The 14,173-nt window shown below is 42.6% G+C and overlaps 1 protein-coding gene across 4 annotated transcripts in view; it reads right to left on the reverse strand.

Moving 5' to 3' along the window:
• LOC119699891 (follicle-stimulating hormone receptor) overlaps positions 1–13,731 on the reverse strand; it is an 80,050-nt gene extending 66,319 nt beyond the window's left edge. For 3 of the 4 annotated variants that reach the window (XM_038133938.1, XM_038133937.1, XM_038133936.1), the window contains exon 1: positions 13,563–13,731. In XM_038133938.1, coding sequence (XP_037989866.1) covers positions 13,563–13,720 — 158 coding nt within the window. In that variant the 5' untranslated portion in view covers positions 13,721–13,731. Of the gene's footprint in view, positions 1–12,493; positions 12,607–13,562 lie in introns of those variants that run through there. The other variant, XM_038133940.1, reaches the window with a different exon arrangement.
• Positions 13,732–14,173: the final 442 nt, after the last annotated feature.

The raw sequence follows: 14,173 nt of genomic DNA on the forward strand, positions 1-14,173 counted from the left end.
ATTCTAATTGCAGCTTCCTTGCAGAATCTCCTATCTTTTTCCTCTGTTTTACGTGGCAAAAAGTCTTTTACGTTTCAAAGACAAGTTGGCCTTGCAAAAAAGTGTGAGAATGCATGGATTTTGTAGCTGATTACTTTGTCAAGAAAATGTGCTGTTAATTTATACTCCTTGACCTGTTGGGTTAGATTCAGTGCTTGTTATTTCAGCCCTTTTGATTATTTCACCTCAATAGCCAACTACTTTTTTTTTTTTTTTTAGTGTGACATTCATATCTATTCTTGCAAATAGATTGTTCAAAGAGTAGGTATGATCGCAGCCATTCTCTCTCACTTTCTCAGGCTAAGGAATGCTTCTGGCAATGAGAAAATGGACATTTGCTCTGAGTTTGACAGTTGTAAAGGATGTTTATTTCCCAGGGCTTTGTTTACAAGGCTGCATTGTTTAAAGGAATATTCTCTGATGCTTTTGGACTCCCTCTCCAGCCCCTTCCCCAGCTTCATTGCCCTTCTCTGGAGTGTCTCCACCCCCTCAATGTCTCCGTGTATTGAGGGGCCCAGAACTGGACACAGCACCTCAGGTGTGGCCTCACCAGTGCCAAGTACAGGGGGACAATCATTGCCCTGGTCCTGCTGGCCACACCATTCTTGTGACAGGCCAGGATGCCATTGGCTTTTTTGGCCACCTGGGCTCATGTTCGGTGCTGCCAGCCAGCACCCCCAGGTCCTTTTCTGCTGGGCAGTTTTCAGCCACTTTGCCCCCAGTCTTTAGCACTCGGGGTTGTTTTGGTCTAAGAGCAGGACCAGCACCTGGTCTTGCTGAACCTCATACCATTGGTCTCAGCCCATCTATCCTGCCTGTAGAGATCCCTCTGCAGAGCTTCTTGCCCTCCAGCGGATCAACACTCCCACCAGCTTGGTGTTATCTGTGATCGAGGGTGCCCTTGATGCCCTCATCCAGATCATCAATAAAGATATTGAACAGGGCTGGCCCCAGTACTGAGCCCTGGGGGACACCACTAAGCACCTTGGGTGTGGCCCCTTTCACCACTACTCCCTGGGTCCAGCCAGTTCTTAACCCAGCCAAGAGTGCATCTGTCCAAGCTGTGGGCTGCCAGCTTTTCTGGAACAATGTTGTGGGAGACAGCATTAAAAACTGTACTGAAGTCCAGGCAGACTATATCCACAGGCTTTCCCTCACCCACTAGGGATGAGGCTCATCTGGTCATAAAAAATCAGGCTGGTCAGACAGGACATGCCTTTCCTAAAGCCCTGCTGACTGGGCCTGATTCCTTAGCTATCCTGTATGTGCTCACACTGTGAGCACTTGTGATCACACTCAAAGTGATCTCTTCCATAACCTTCCCTGGCACCAAGACAGGCCTGTAGTTTTCTGCATGCTCCTTCCAGCTCTGCTTGGATGGACGTGACATTGTCCAACCTCCAGTTGTCTGGGACTTCCCTGGTTAAGCAGGACTGATGGTAAATGAGGGAGAGTGGCTTGGTAAGCCCTTCCACCAGCTCCCTTGGTGCCTTTGGGTGAATCACATCTGGTGCCATAGACTTGTGAGTTTTCAGGTGGCCCAGCATATCACTAATTACTTCCTCCTGAATTACAGGGGGTCTATTTTCTCTCCACACCGGTCTACCAGCTCAGGGGGCTGGTTACCCTGAGGAAAACTGGTCTTACTGGGAAAGAGGCAAAAAAGAAATCAAGCCTCTTCTTCAAATCACAGCCTCTTCTTCATCCTGTATAGCAAACATTGAAAATATAGAAAGCCAAAACCAAAATATTTTCTGCCTTTGCTTGTGTTTTTTGATTTTCCTATCTCCTTCACTCAAGGGTAATCTTCCAAGGCACACAGATGTTTTAGGTGATTATCCTTTATCTGGCAGAAGTAGCCTCTCGGTGAGTATTGCTATTTCAGCATGGAGATAGCAGGGAATGATTAGTGATTGGTTTGACACTGTTTTCTTTCTGGGCAGTATTTTCCATCACCTCTTCTTCAATAAAATCAGCAAAGGCAAAGACAATTCAGATGACCATGCAAGCTAGGCATAGCTTGGAAAGCATGCTACTAGGCAGGCTGGCAGAGGAAACATGGGCAGTAGTTACTATTAGGCAGCTGCTGAAATACAGATACTGAGGTTGGAAAAAGACCTTCCACTAGGGAGGAACTCAAAGCTATGGAAACTCCTACACTGGCGCTATATTTGATGTTGAAGGTGAAATTTAGACCTCCAAATAGTCTGGGTGCACCTTTTTCCTTCTTTGGGCCATTTTTAGAAAAGCAGTTGGTATCTTATTGAAGCTCAAGGCTTCTGGGACTTTTGGGCTTCTAGGATTGAGAGCCATCCTGAATCACTTGAGTTCGGACTAACAAAACCCTGAGTGTTGCTATGCAACCTAGGCTGAAGCCCAAAGCTGTTCATAAAAGTAGGATACCAGCATGTGGTGTTTTACAGAAATCTATAAACTCCTTTACACAATGGACATTGTAAAGATGTACTCTAGCTGGTCAGTCAGCCTAATAAAAATAGCAGTCTGCCACCCCACCAGATCAGAGGTTAACAAGCTTTCTGTGGAATGCAGAAAACCTTCAAGGAGACGCAAGCAGGAACTTCTGAGGCACCCCTTGCCTCGTTGCCTGTTTCAGCTGATAACCACCGCTTGCTCAGCCTGGAGGACACTGAAGAGATGAATCCACACCTAGAACCAAGGCCGGCTCCTGGCAGCCTGACACGGAGGGTGAAACAAAGGCAAAGTCTTTCAAAGCCTTGAACAAAGACCCAGTCTCCCTGATTTCCAGTGTCGCCGGGGCGTCTCTTCCAGACAGCGTCCATGCCTCTCAACAGACAAACAAAATGGCAATGCCTGAGCTGGCACTGGACCACAGCCCTGAGGCTACACGCTGCCCCCACCAGACCAGGACATCAGTACATGCAAGGGCAAGCACTCCTCAGTGGGAACTTCATGGAAACTGCTGGCTCCTTGTCCAGCCTGTACAGTGCTCTGTTAAGCTCAGGATGGACATGCTCCAATTTCTAGGGTAAAGTGTTCAAAAGCCAACATGATTTTGGGGTGTGGGCCCAGGCAGTGTGCTCAGCCACACTGACATAACACAGCAATAATACGTAGAGAAATGAAGGAAGTAAAGAAATATTGTTTGTTTGTTATATGAATACTGCAAACATATACTAAAAAATTCCTGTAGATGCAACATTCATGCATTTATGAAGATCTTTAGCTAAGGAGAAATATACAGAGAGCAATTAAACTCATAAAAGGGTGAAAACCTTCCAATTAGTGCTCCATAGGCAGCCCTACTGACCATAACGGAGCCAACCGTTAGCAATAATTGAAATACTCACAAAATCTCCACCTCAGCTGTCTTTAAATTACTGACTGTAACACTGCTGTGAAATGCTGCTCTTCTAATACAGTGACAGAAGCTGATACAAGAAAAGTACAGAAAGGAAGAAAGTGGAAAAGGTGATGGTGCAGATGTACCAAGTCAATAAAAATGCATTTGAGGAAAAAAGCCCTGAAACTTTATGCCTCACTTGACATTAAAAAATAGTAGAGTTACAACTTTCTCTGCTGAGAAATAGTTATTAGAAAGAAATACAAATATACAAATATGCAAGAGGTTTTGGGGCTTTTTTTGTTTGCTGTTTGGAAAAACATTTTGCCATAGGAGAACAGTCTGGTGAATAAGGTGAGGCTAAGCCACCGGGTTAAACCCTGTACTCTTGGGAAACTGCTCATCTCTTGCAACCCATAGCTTTGCTGTTACTGTAATGGATAAAATTATGTTTACACACTTACCAGGAATATTGTGAAATCTGTTAAGATAGAAAACTTTGTGAGCCCTAAGATAATTTTATCAATTCCATGCAGCCCATTAAAACAATTAAAATCTCCCCTAATAATTTAAAACAAATGCAAATTAAAAAAAAAATATTTGTGTGTTCAACGCCCATTTTATTTTTCCTCACAGTGTTTTCCTGCCTGCTGCAATAGCACAAAGTCCTGAATCTGCAAATCAGTGCAGACAGGTACTTTTGCACCTGCGATTTGTCCCACTGGGAAGCAGCAGAGCAGCCTGGGCAAGCAATTAGGATGTGTATGAACGCCTGTGGAATCAGACCCTGGATTTTCTTGTAGGGTATTCCCTCACAGGGGCCACTAATGCTGATTTCAAAGGACTGGAGAATGAGGTCTGGGCTTCATCTGCCATGGCAGCAATATACTGCAGATAGGAAATTGCAGCTCGTGGGATTCGGATGCAGCGAGTATTTCCCCAAACCAGTAATTCCACCTAGAAAATTGTTCTGCCAAGGCAGTTCTTGGTCTGCTGTCATTTCCTAGCACAGCCTGTGCTGCTTTTATGACTCTTTACTTGCCAAAAATGAAAAGCAAAAATTTCCATAGCAGTGCTGTTGGCCAAAGAAAACTCTGGGGACAAGAGAACTTTTTTAGCATCAACCCACTGCCTTTCCATGGGTTCATAGCCCCTCTACACATACCTTCCTTGCTCAGAAATTTATGTGTGTCTACAAATATTCTTGCTGGGAGACTGGACTCCTAGGAAAGAGTCTTCAGAATTGATTGCTTCCCAGCAGTTATCAAGAAGGAAAAAATGGATTTGGCTGTTGGTATTCTTTTTTTAAAGTGGCAGAGAGACTGAAGATGCCAGAGGAAGCAGCACAGGTGGTGCTTCTACTGCGGGGGCCAGATGTGCTTTCTTACCTCAGTGAATATCTGTGGCTCTCACAGGCACGAATGCTCCCCACGAAATAGGATACACTTTTACAAAGAATCTGGCCCTCAAAAATGCCTAACGGGCTACTAAAGGCAGTAGCCCAATGTGTTTATACCATGTGATGGTGAAAAAAAGAAATCAAAGCTTACCCTTAAGGTAAGCCCTGAAATCTGAACCTCTCAAAGCCAAGTGTAGGCAGGGCTGTTACACCAGAGATTATTTCTAAGCACAAGACATAGCACAGAATATAAAACCATTAGAAGGCTTCCAAAGGTGTGTCCAAAAGAAAACCATTATAATTCTTAGCCTGCCTTTGTGACATCCTTTTCAGTGAAGAAAACTAACCTCAAAAAACTACATATTACTTCTTCCCATCCTATGCTCTTGGTTTTGGGAAAAAGGGACAGGCAGAGGGTCCCTCCTACCATTATTACTCTCTCACCTCAGTCTGGGCCATTTAAGGAGTTACAGCTATAGATCCATGCTGGTGTTTTCCAGTCTCATCCTCTTTGCCCAGGGCCAAAGTGGCGTAGGAAGAAGTTAAACACAGACACTCTGTGCACATACACAGGTGTGTGGGCACACTTCTTGGGGTAGGATTTTTTTTGGGGGTAAGAGGGAGGGAAGATGTCTTTATAAGTATCTCATGGTATCCCAAAATTTTGCAACATAAATATAGGACACCAGAAAAATCTGAGAAAACAAGCACCACTTTCTTTTCTAATCTTCACACAGTCCATCCAGTTCTTCATTGCATGCTACTATTTCAAATAAAATAAAAAAGTCTTCTGATCTTCATTTGAAAGTATATTCCCCCCCTTGCTCCACTCTCAAACAAAAGATGAATGAAACACTGAAAATTTGGAAATTTTCCCCAGTGGATGTTTATGCACACAGTGTTTTTGGAAAATCACTGAAGATTCACAGATTCCTGCCTAATAAATATTTACAAATAAATTCCAATTAACTGGCTGTATTTGGGCAAGGATTCCTATCAGAAAGTACATCCTCATCTAAGTGGATATGGGGAAACTTTATGTCAACTGGACCATTCTCAGAATCATGCTCCATAGGCATTCACAAACCAGATTTTCCAGGCAAATATGTTGAAATGCTGACCAGTAATAGCATTCTTGAATAGATAAGAGAGTGACCAGAACTGAAAGCTTCAGCCTGCAGCTCACCCAGTGGGTATATGCTTAAAATTGAGGCCGTCCTGTCTGTAGGAAGATCTGAGTATGTTACTTTTAAGGATACAGAATTATTTAGTTAGTCCAGGCAAATAGGGAGACTCAGCAAGCTCAATATACTTATGAAAAGCAAGGATTTGTTCAGCTGAGTTGGGTTGGAGGCTGTTTTCATTTCACTCAGACACATATCTCCCTCTGCATATAATAACAGTCTGTAAGTTCTCCTCTAGCTACCCAGGAGCAAATGATTGTAGGTGGCTTGATAAGGTAATGGGAGATAAAAAGCATCCCTACCTTCCAGGCTGAGCTCCTGAAAGACCTGAGGATAGTTGGAGGAAAACATGGAGCAAAAGTAAACAAACCACAATCTTTTCTGACCCTAAACCCTTAGGATCTAAGAAAATACACCTGAGTAAAAGGCAGAATTCAGGCTCCTTATTATAGTGTACATAAGACAATTACAAGAAATAATTTTCTATACTCTTACATGAAATCCATGCTTGGTCTGATCTATAATTTGAAATAAGCTTCATTTTAATGACTTAAATTTCACTACTAATAAGAGCAGCCCAATCAAACCACAGGCAAAGTGTGTGAAATAATTTACAGATTTTGTCTGAAAAGGTCAAGGTCTTAAACATAGAAAAGTGGCTTTTTCTACCAGAGTGCTTGCCCCTCACTGTGTAAAACTAAGAGACTGCTATGAAAAATAATACCTGTATTTTGTGCCTAAACTATCTTGTTTACTTGCCACACACACACACACACACACACACACACACAGACACACACACTCAATCCCAATCAGCTGCTGCCAAAGTGAACAACACAAGGCTGAGAGAGCTCCCCGTTGCCAGATAGTGAAAATGACTGGAGTTCTTTCCACTGAAGTTAATGAAGCTATGACAATTTAAATTAACTGTAAGCCTACCCCAATTATCTGTTAACTTGCCTGCACAAGGACTTGGGAAAGTTAAGCAGAACTAACTAAACTAAACTGCCAACAAGAGAGGAGACAGTGAGGCATGCTGAACTCTGCACAGGTTTCTTTGGCTCCTCAGCTGGGTGTCTCACAGGTTTGCTTATTTTTCTTTGGCAGATAATTCTGCTTGCCTCTGCAGGACCCCCTCCTGCACACACACTGCTGGCAGTTAGAGCAGCTCTCCCTTTGGGATGTATATTTTTACTTATAATCTCTCCTCTGGGCAATTCTTTTCCTGTTTTAGTGGCATTCCTCATCCACTCTCTTCTGTCACCCTTGTTAAACTCTCACACAAGCAGTGTTTCCAGTGACATGTCAGCCTGATGAGACCCCCTCAGCATCTGCAAAGAAAACCCTGGAGGGGCACAGCAGACTTGCTCCTGCTGGCTTTATCAGGTGACACATTCTATGTGTGATACTCTTCCAGAGGAATGTGATTTGCAGCTTTTAAAGACACGTCCCACTGGGGGTGTCTTCTCCAGAAATCATCTCAGAAATTTATCTGGGATTACCAAGTATTTGAGAAGCTTTTTTAAATTTTATTTTTTTATTTAAGTGGCATGGCCTGGGATATTAAGGGAGATAATAAGCTTTACTCTTCAAGACTGAAATGCTGATATGAATCTGCTAAGTGTCTGATCTAGAAAATTATTAACTCAAATTCCCAAGAGGCCATGTATAAACCTGACTGAGGAGCTGAAAGCACAACTGCATGGACAAATACAAGGATAACAGAGAAACTGGTAGCTCTTCCAGTACACCAACTTGTACCCTGCTGTGTCCGAGCATCAGTGGCACCCACACACACACCCCTGTCTGCATCCCTCTCTTCATAAATACCCTCAGCTCCCTATGTGAGGGATGGGAAGGCAGCTCATTGAAGCTGAGACTGAGCCACATAAGCACTTTAATGTCACTCAAACTTGTGAAAGTATTTCCCTAGAGCTCTGACTGTGCTCTGCTCTCCCAGCTAGCAGCAGTCATCTTTGAGTGATACTCAACAGGATTCCCTGTGCCAAAGTGTCCCTGCATGGGATGAGAGATGGAGTTAATACATTGTAGTATTAGACATGAGAAGGCAACAAAGTCTGAAATACAGTGTTTTACTTCTGCAGAGTGAAAACTGATGAGTTGTGAGAAACTGTCGTAAGGGGAGTAAATGAAGCTAGGAAATCATCCATACTGTTGAAGTGTTTAGCCTAACATACCATTCAGAGCAAAGGAAATTAACTGCTGCGTGCGTGACACCAGTGAATTCATGACTCCTCAAATCTGCTTAGTGATTTGTGTTCTTGTTGGAGAAGCAAAAGACAGACCTCCATCCTACTTTGCAATGTCCCCTAGGCTAACCAGCTTCCCCATTTTTACCATATTTTAGTTTAAAACTACTAATTTCAGATCTTAGTAGGGCTTTTCTTTCCTGCTGTGCCTCAACACTAACTTTGGTATTTACCTGATCCCATCTCATGAATAACATTACTGTCAAAGTCTCCTGGGTTTTTAACTATATTAATGATTTGAATGGGAAGACACACAAGATGAAGACACCATATTTGAGACAAGAAAATGTAACTCCTACAAATGACTACTTTAATCTTCCAAACGCTTTAGAAAAACATTTATTATTATCTCATTCACTAGGCACGTTTTGATTCTTTGTAGGAACTGAACCAGAATATATCTAAAATGTCTAACAGAGAGCCTTTATTTCAGCTCATCAGCCCAGGAGCCCATTTTGCTTGGTTTCAGATGTGTGGGGATGTGACACAGGCTGGTTTGTGTGTGTGTGTGTGTGCATGTGCATAACAGAGACTGCTGGAAAAACCAGAATTTATACACTGAGAGAATCTCTCTGTAGTTGACCGCAGTGAAGAGAATCAGCTTGGTACCCTCCCAGTGCTGCACGCAAACAAAATCAAGTGTTGGCTTTCACTGTTTCCCTGCAAAAAGCTCAGTGATTTAGAAAGTCATTAAATTTTGAGTGAATGCACTTTCATTTCAAAGATATATTTTATACATACATACATGTGTATATGTAAATATATATATATATATATATAGACAACTATACATCTTCAGACTTGGCCATACCTCTCTCATACATGCATCAAGCTGCAGACCCTATAAGTAAGGTGAGAGCCATGTGCAAGTCTTTATTTATAGCATCAGGAGTAAGACAGCTGAGTACTGCACTGCAAAGCAGCTTCCATTGTATGCAGCATAACTCCTTGTGTTCAAAAGCTCCTGAAGGTATAGAAATGGAATGTTTCTGTAAATATATATGTCTTTGGTCATTTATACCAGCCAAGGTATATGGCCAAGCCAATGTCAAATACAGAATCCAGCCTAAGCATTGGACCACTGCAGTGATATACAGACAGCAATCTCACAGCAACTCCGTTGCTTTCTGTTTCAAAGTAGGAACTGATCATAAATTCAGGAAGAGAAGAATGTAACCCTAACAGATGCAAAGCTGGTTTGAATTAAAAACAAAAATAATTAAAAAGGCTTTAGTCAGCATGTAAGACTTTTTCAATATGCTCTGCTGTGAAAGCATTCTCATCTCATTCCTGAAAAAAATGTGGATTTATTGATTGACTCTATGATTAACTACCACAGCACAGAGTTCAAAGCTTCATGGGTCTTAATTTAGTTAGTTTACTTTATCGTCTCACACCTTGCCTTTCTTCGGTTAAGGTCAGTCCATCAGTATCAACACCCAAGCAAGAAGTGTAGCTGTTTGCAGGTTTCAGTGTAATTTCAACTCTAAGTGTGAAAGAATAAAGAAACATCCTAATTGCAGCTGTCAATAACAGTGTTGCAGCTACAATTCACATCATTTGCAGCTTCTGTCGCTGGGAAGCACATCTGACTCACTTGGTACACAGCACAGGACTTGCTATTTCTAGGCAGCTGATGTTTTAGTGCTCAGACATCTACTCAGCCTTGACTTGATAGTCTAAAGTAAATATCCTTGAGCAATTGTAAAAAAACACCTAGGCAGCGAGCAAGTAAAAAACCCTGCTCTTTATAGTTTGCAGATGCTTGGGAGAAGACACTCTATATAAAATAGCTCTAAACTGCTCTGACAATGGCTAAACTGCCTCCTAGAATCATGGAATCATTATGGCTGGAAAAGAACCCCCAGATAATTGAGTCCAACCGTGAAGCCAACACCACCTTGTTCGCCACCCAACCATGTACCCAAGTGCCACATCCACAACACTTTTAGGGATGGTGATTCCACCACTTCCCTGGGCAGCCTATTCCAATGCCTGATGACCCTTTCAGAGAAGAAATTTTTCCTAATATTGAACCTAAACTGCCCTTGGCATAGCTTGGGACCATTTCCTGTTTTCCTGTTATTTGGTGCTATCCAAATATTTCTACTTAAAGTAGTTTATTAAATCTTAAGAAGAATCCCTTCTGAGAATGTTATTTTTGTTTGCATAACAAAGCAAGACCTCTAATGGATAAATGAAATCCTGCTGAATACTGATGATGGATTACAAAACTTGACACTGGATTTTAAGGCTGGAATAGATCTTCACAGAGCAAACTGCCTGCAGTTTCTACTGAGTCACTCCCTCCTCTTCCTCTGAGGCAATTAACAATTATTTAATTGTTAATACTTGATACAGATAATGAGCCTACATTTTCCATCTGAACTGCTGGTCTCTGGTTTCTAATGGATTGACTCCAAAGTTGTAAGTCAGAGCCATCTCTCAGGCATTTTGGTATGTATAAAAAATACCTAAATTCTTCTATCCAGGCAAAGATTATAAAGCAAAGCAGCTAATAACCACAGCCTCCCCTGTAAACACTTAGAATATGTTAGCTGCAGAATGCTTGGAAATCTGCAAAAAGCAATGGACAAACCAAGCTGCACTTATCCTCTCATGAGATTTTGGCCTGGTAGTGAAAAAGTAGATGTGGTGGAAACTAGAGTGATGGAAGCATGTTGATTCTGATCCCTGCTCTGTTTCCATGAGGTAAGTGCAAAATGAAATCACTCACCCTAAGAGGCCACCGCCTTCCCTCTGCAGCACCCTTGCTAAAGCAGATGCTGATCCAGCCAGGAACAAACCCCTGTCTCGTGCACCACACTGCAGAGCTCATGTTCCCTTGGAGCCTAAGCTCTCTCTGTTGGGAAGCCAACAACAAAGAAATCCCTCATGGCAGAGCATGTTAAGGACCGACACTCAAACACTAAAAAATAATAACAATTAAAAAATTCAGCAATGGCAAAGAGATAATTGTTAGGGAGGGCCCTATTTTTACCTTTATCATGAGTTTTCCTACCAAGTGTCTGAGCTGGCTGCCACATGCCAGTGTCCCAACTTCACGCACAGCTGTAGTGAAATAGAAACACAAAACAAACAGCAAAGGGAGAAGTGCTTGAGGCTGATCAGGCTCCTGTTCTCACTCTAAAGCATTCACCAGCATGCTATTCAACATTTTAAAGGCACTAGGGAAGGACTCTAAGATAACTTAGGAAAGCATTCAAGATCACATAAGGGAAGGTGAAGAGCTGTAAGTATACTGAAGTGAACCCCTCTCCTTTATATTTATATAAATAAAACCAGACTGCATCCAGACTCCCAGAATGAGCTCTTAAGTGAAGAAAGTACCTTACAGGAGCTCTACATAGCAAGAAGTCTCTGCTTGTGTCCTGTACAGGGTTCTTAGACACCACGGCCTTCTGTGCTTAAGTTGGTACATGGATCAAAAAATTCTTTTCACCCATTAAGACTTTTTTGAGAAAACATAAACAAGATTTTCCTGCTACCAGGAGTGTACCTGCAGTGTCATCTGGAGCAGTAAAACCTATTTTAGTCTCCTGAATCACCCCACTGGGCACTCAGTGGAGAGATGCAGAAGAAAGCACTTTTCTAAATTTCCCCTTTGATCCTGAAGGAAAAATCTAAGATTTATTTGTCACTTGATAGCTCTTCAGCTAATATATCTGCCTTTGGTAATGCTAAGGTTTGGTGTATTCAAAGCTACTCTAGGCAGTTTTCAAATTTTTAAAGGCATGCTGAAATCAGTCCCAGGGCTATACTAATGGAATAGGACCTGAATTACTTTCAGAGAAACCAAAAGCTGGTTTATTTTGAGAAAGTGAGAAGAGAGTCAAGTTGAGAGATTCTAAATCCAGTATTTGCACAGCACTGGCAGAAGAAAGGATTTGTTTGCTGTTTTCAGTCACACTAATGTTGTATTCTGCCTGTTTCAGAGAATAACACTCGTGCTAAGAACACACAAATTAGCATCCTCAACAAACTCTTGAGAAGTTAACAAGGAGAAAACAAATCCCATTTTACTAACAGGTGCTTTTCAGTGATACTCTACTTCTTTGCCGAAATAATTTAAAAATGCTTTTGCTTAATCCCTAGAAGGCAGACCTTAACTGTGTAATCTAAAGAAACAATCAAAGCAAAATTAAACAAAATTAGCTGTACATGCCTGGAGCACAGTTCACTCAGGATTTTGATGACCTAAATCACAGATGGATTAGTTTTTCCTCTAGTTGTGAGAATGATTTAAACTTTTACTGACCTTTTGTGGTTAATTCAGACATTTCTCTCAAGTTTTCACTGCAGTCTGCTTAGTCAGTGAGCATAACAACTCCTCCTTCTGAAGAAAACGAAACTCCTGCCCTAGGAAAACTGTGGCATAATAACCATGGATATACTGTGGTGGGTAAAACCGGGATGGGGGTATATTTTTCTAACCTAGCGACACATGATTCTTCATTGTATCCTCCCTTCAAACTTGCCACTCCACTTATAACCAAAGGCTTTATCCAGGACTACTCCTTTTGGTTTTGCTTTAGGTTGTAACAATGCCAGATGTCTGTGGGGGTGTTGGCAAAGGGTGATATTTACCTTCAAACTATTAAAATGAAAACAATCACATGTAGTTAGATACTTGCCATTGCGCAAGCTTTTGCTTGCCTGTGCTACTGACACAGAAAACAGCTGCCACACACTATGGCTCACGTTACTTTTATGAAAAATAATGAGAAGCTTTAAGATAGACAAAACCCTCCTCCATCTTCACATTGTTCACTCTCTCCAACCACAGCCACGCCGCTCCTCTGGTGGAGGAGGATTCCTCTCTGAATGTTTATCAGAGTCCTTTCTGCAATGCCTTTGAGATTTCAAAGGGAAAACATTAAGTTGCTTCTTGGCAAACAAACACAAACCTTAGGAAAGCTCCTGCAGTACAAACAAACACTCATCATTGAATTGTTTGGGGCAGACAAGTTGCTCTGCACGTTCCGACAACACTAAAGCAAAGCCGTAAAGAAAGCTTAGACTTTATGCTTCAAATTACTGTCACAGCACCAAGGATGCTTGTTTCAAATTTAGCCTGCACCTTGTATTATAACGCACAAAATCCTTTCTTAACAGAGATCTTACAATGAGCACGATCAGAGAAATGGAGAGGAGTTTCAAGGTGTAATTAAGTGAGCATTGGAGGAAGGGCCGTGCTCTGCAAACGGCCGGCACGGAGTCTCCCAAGTGACTCCCTGCAAACCAGACCTTTGGCTTGCCAGGCAGCAGCTCGTTTGGAGAGCCAGCCACAAGGCTGCTGCTCCCAACCGCTCCCTTCCCCTACTTACAGCTCGGTGGTGTTGGCAGGGATGTCCCGGGGAACCTGGACCACCTGGCTCTCCTGGCAGATGAAGACCCTGGCCAGGCAGCGGCAGGCGTGGTGCTGGCATCCCAGGCAGCCCGCCAGGAGCAGCAGCAGCAGGCAGGCGAGGAGAGCTGGAGACATCTCTGCCTTCACATCTGTGCCCGTCCCCTTTATCGGAAAGGGAAGAACGCAGAGACCTCCCAGGCCAACTCCCTGGATGGAAGATCCGCCCCAAAAGCTGGGACAAACCATGTGGCTCTTAGGGGATGGCTTCTCAGCAAGTTTCACTTCATGACCCCAGATCCTTATGGCTTTGGAGTGGGGATAGAGATGAGAAATGCTGATTTTTCATGACATAAGTATTTTGTATTTCAAGTGGTGTTGAAATCAGGGGGCCCAGCTGTACTAACCAGGGCTCTTTAAATATGCTGGGGAAAGGTTCTTCCTTCTCAGCTACGCTGTTTTTCATGTCTTACTTGGTGAGACCAAGGGACAACAAAGCATTTTTATTTTCTACAGCCCAGACCCTTTTTGTCCCTGAAGGAGAAACACTCTATTTATGGCACTATTTATGCTCCCATTCATGGATCCAAG

The sequence above is a fragment of the Motacilla alba genome, chromosome 3 (genome assembly GCF_015832195.1).
Source record: "Motacilla alba alba isolate MOTALB_02 chromosome 3, Motacilla_alba_V1.0_pri, whole genome shotgun sequence".
Taxonomy (NCBI): Eukaryota; Metazoa; Chordata; class Aves; order Passeriformes; family Motacillidae; genus Motacilla; species Motacilla alba.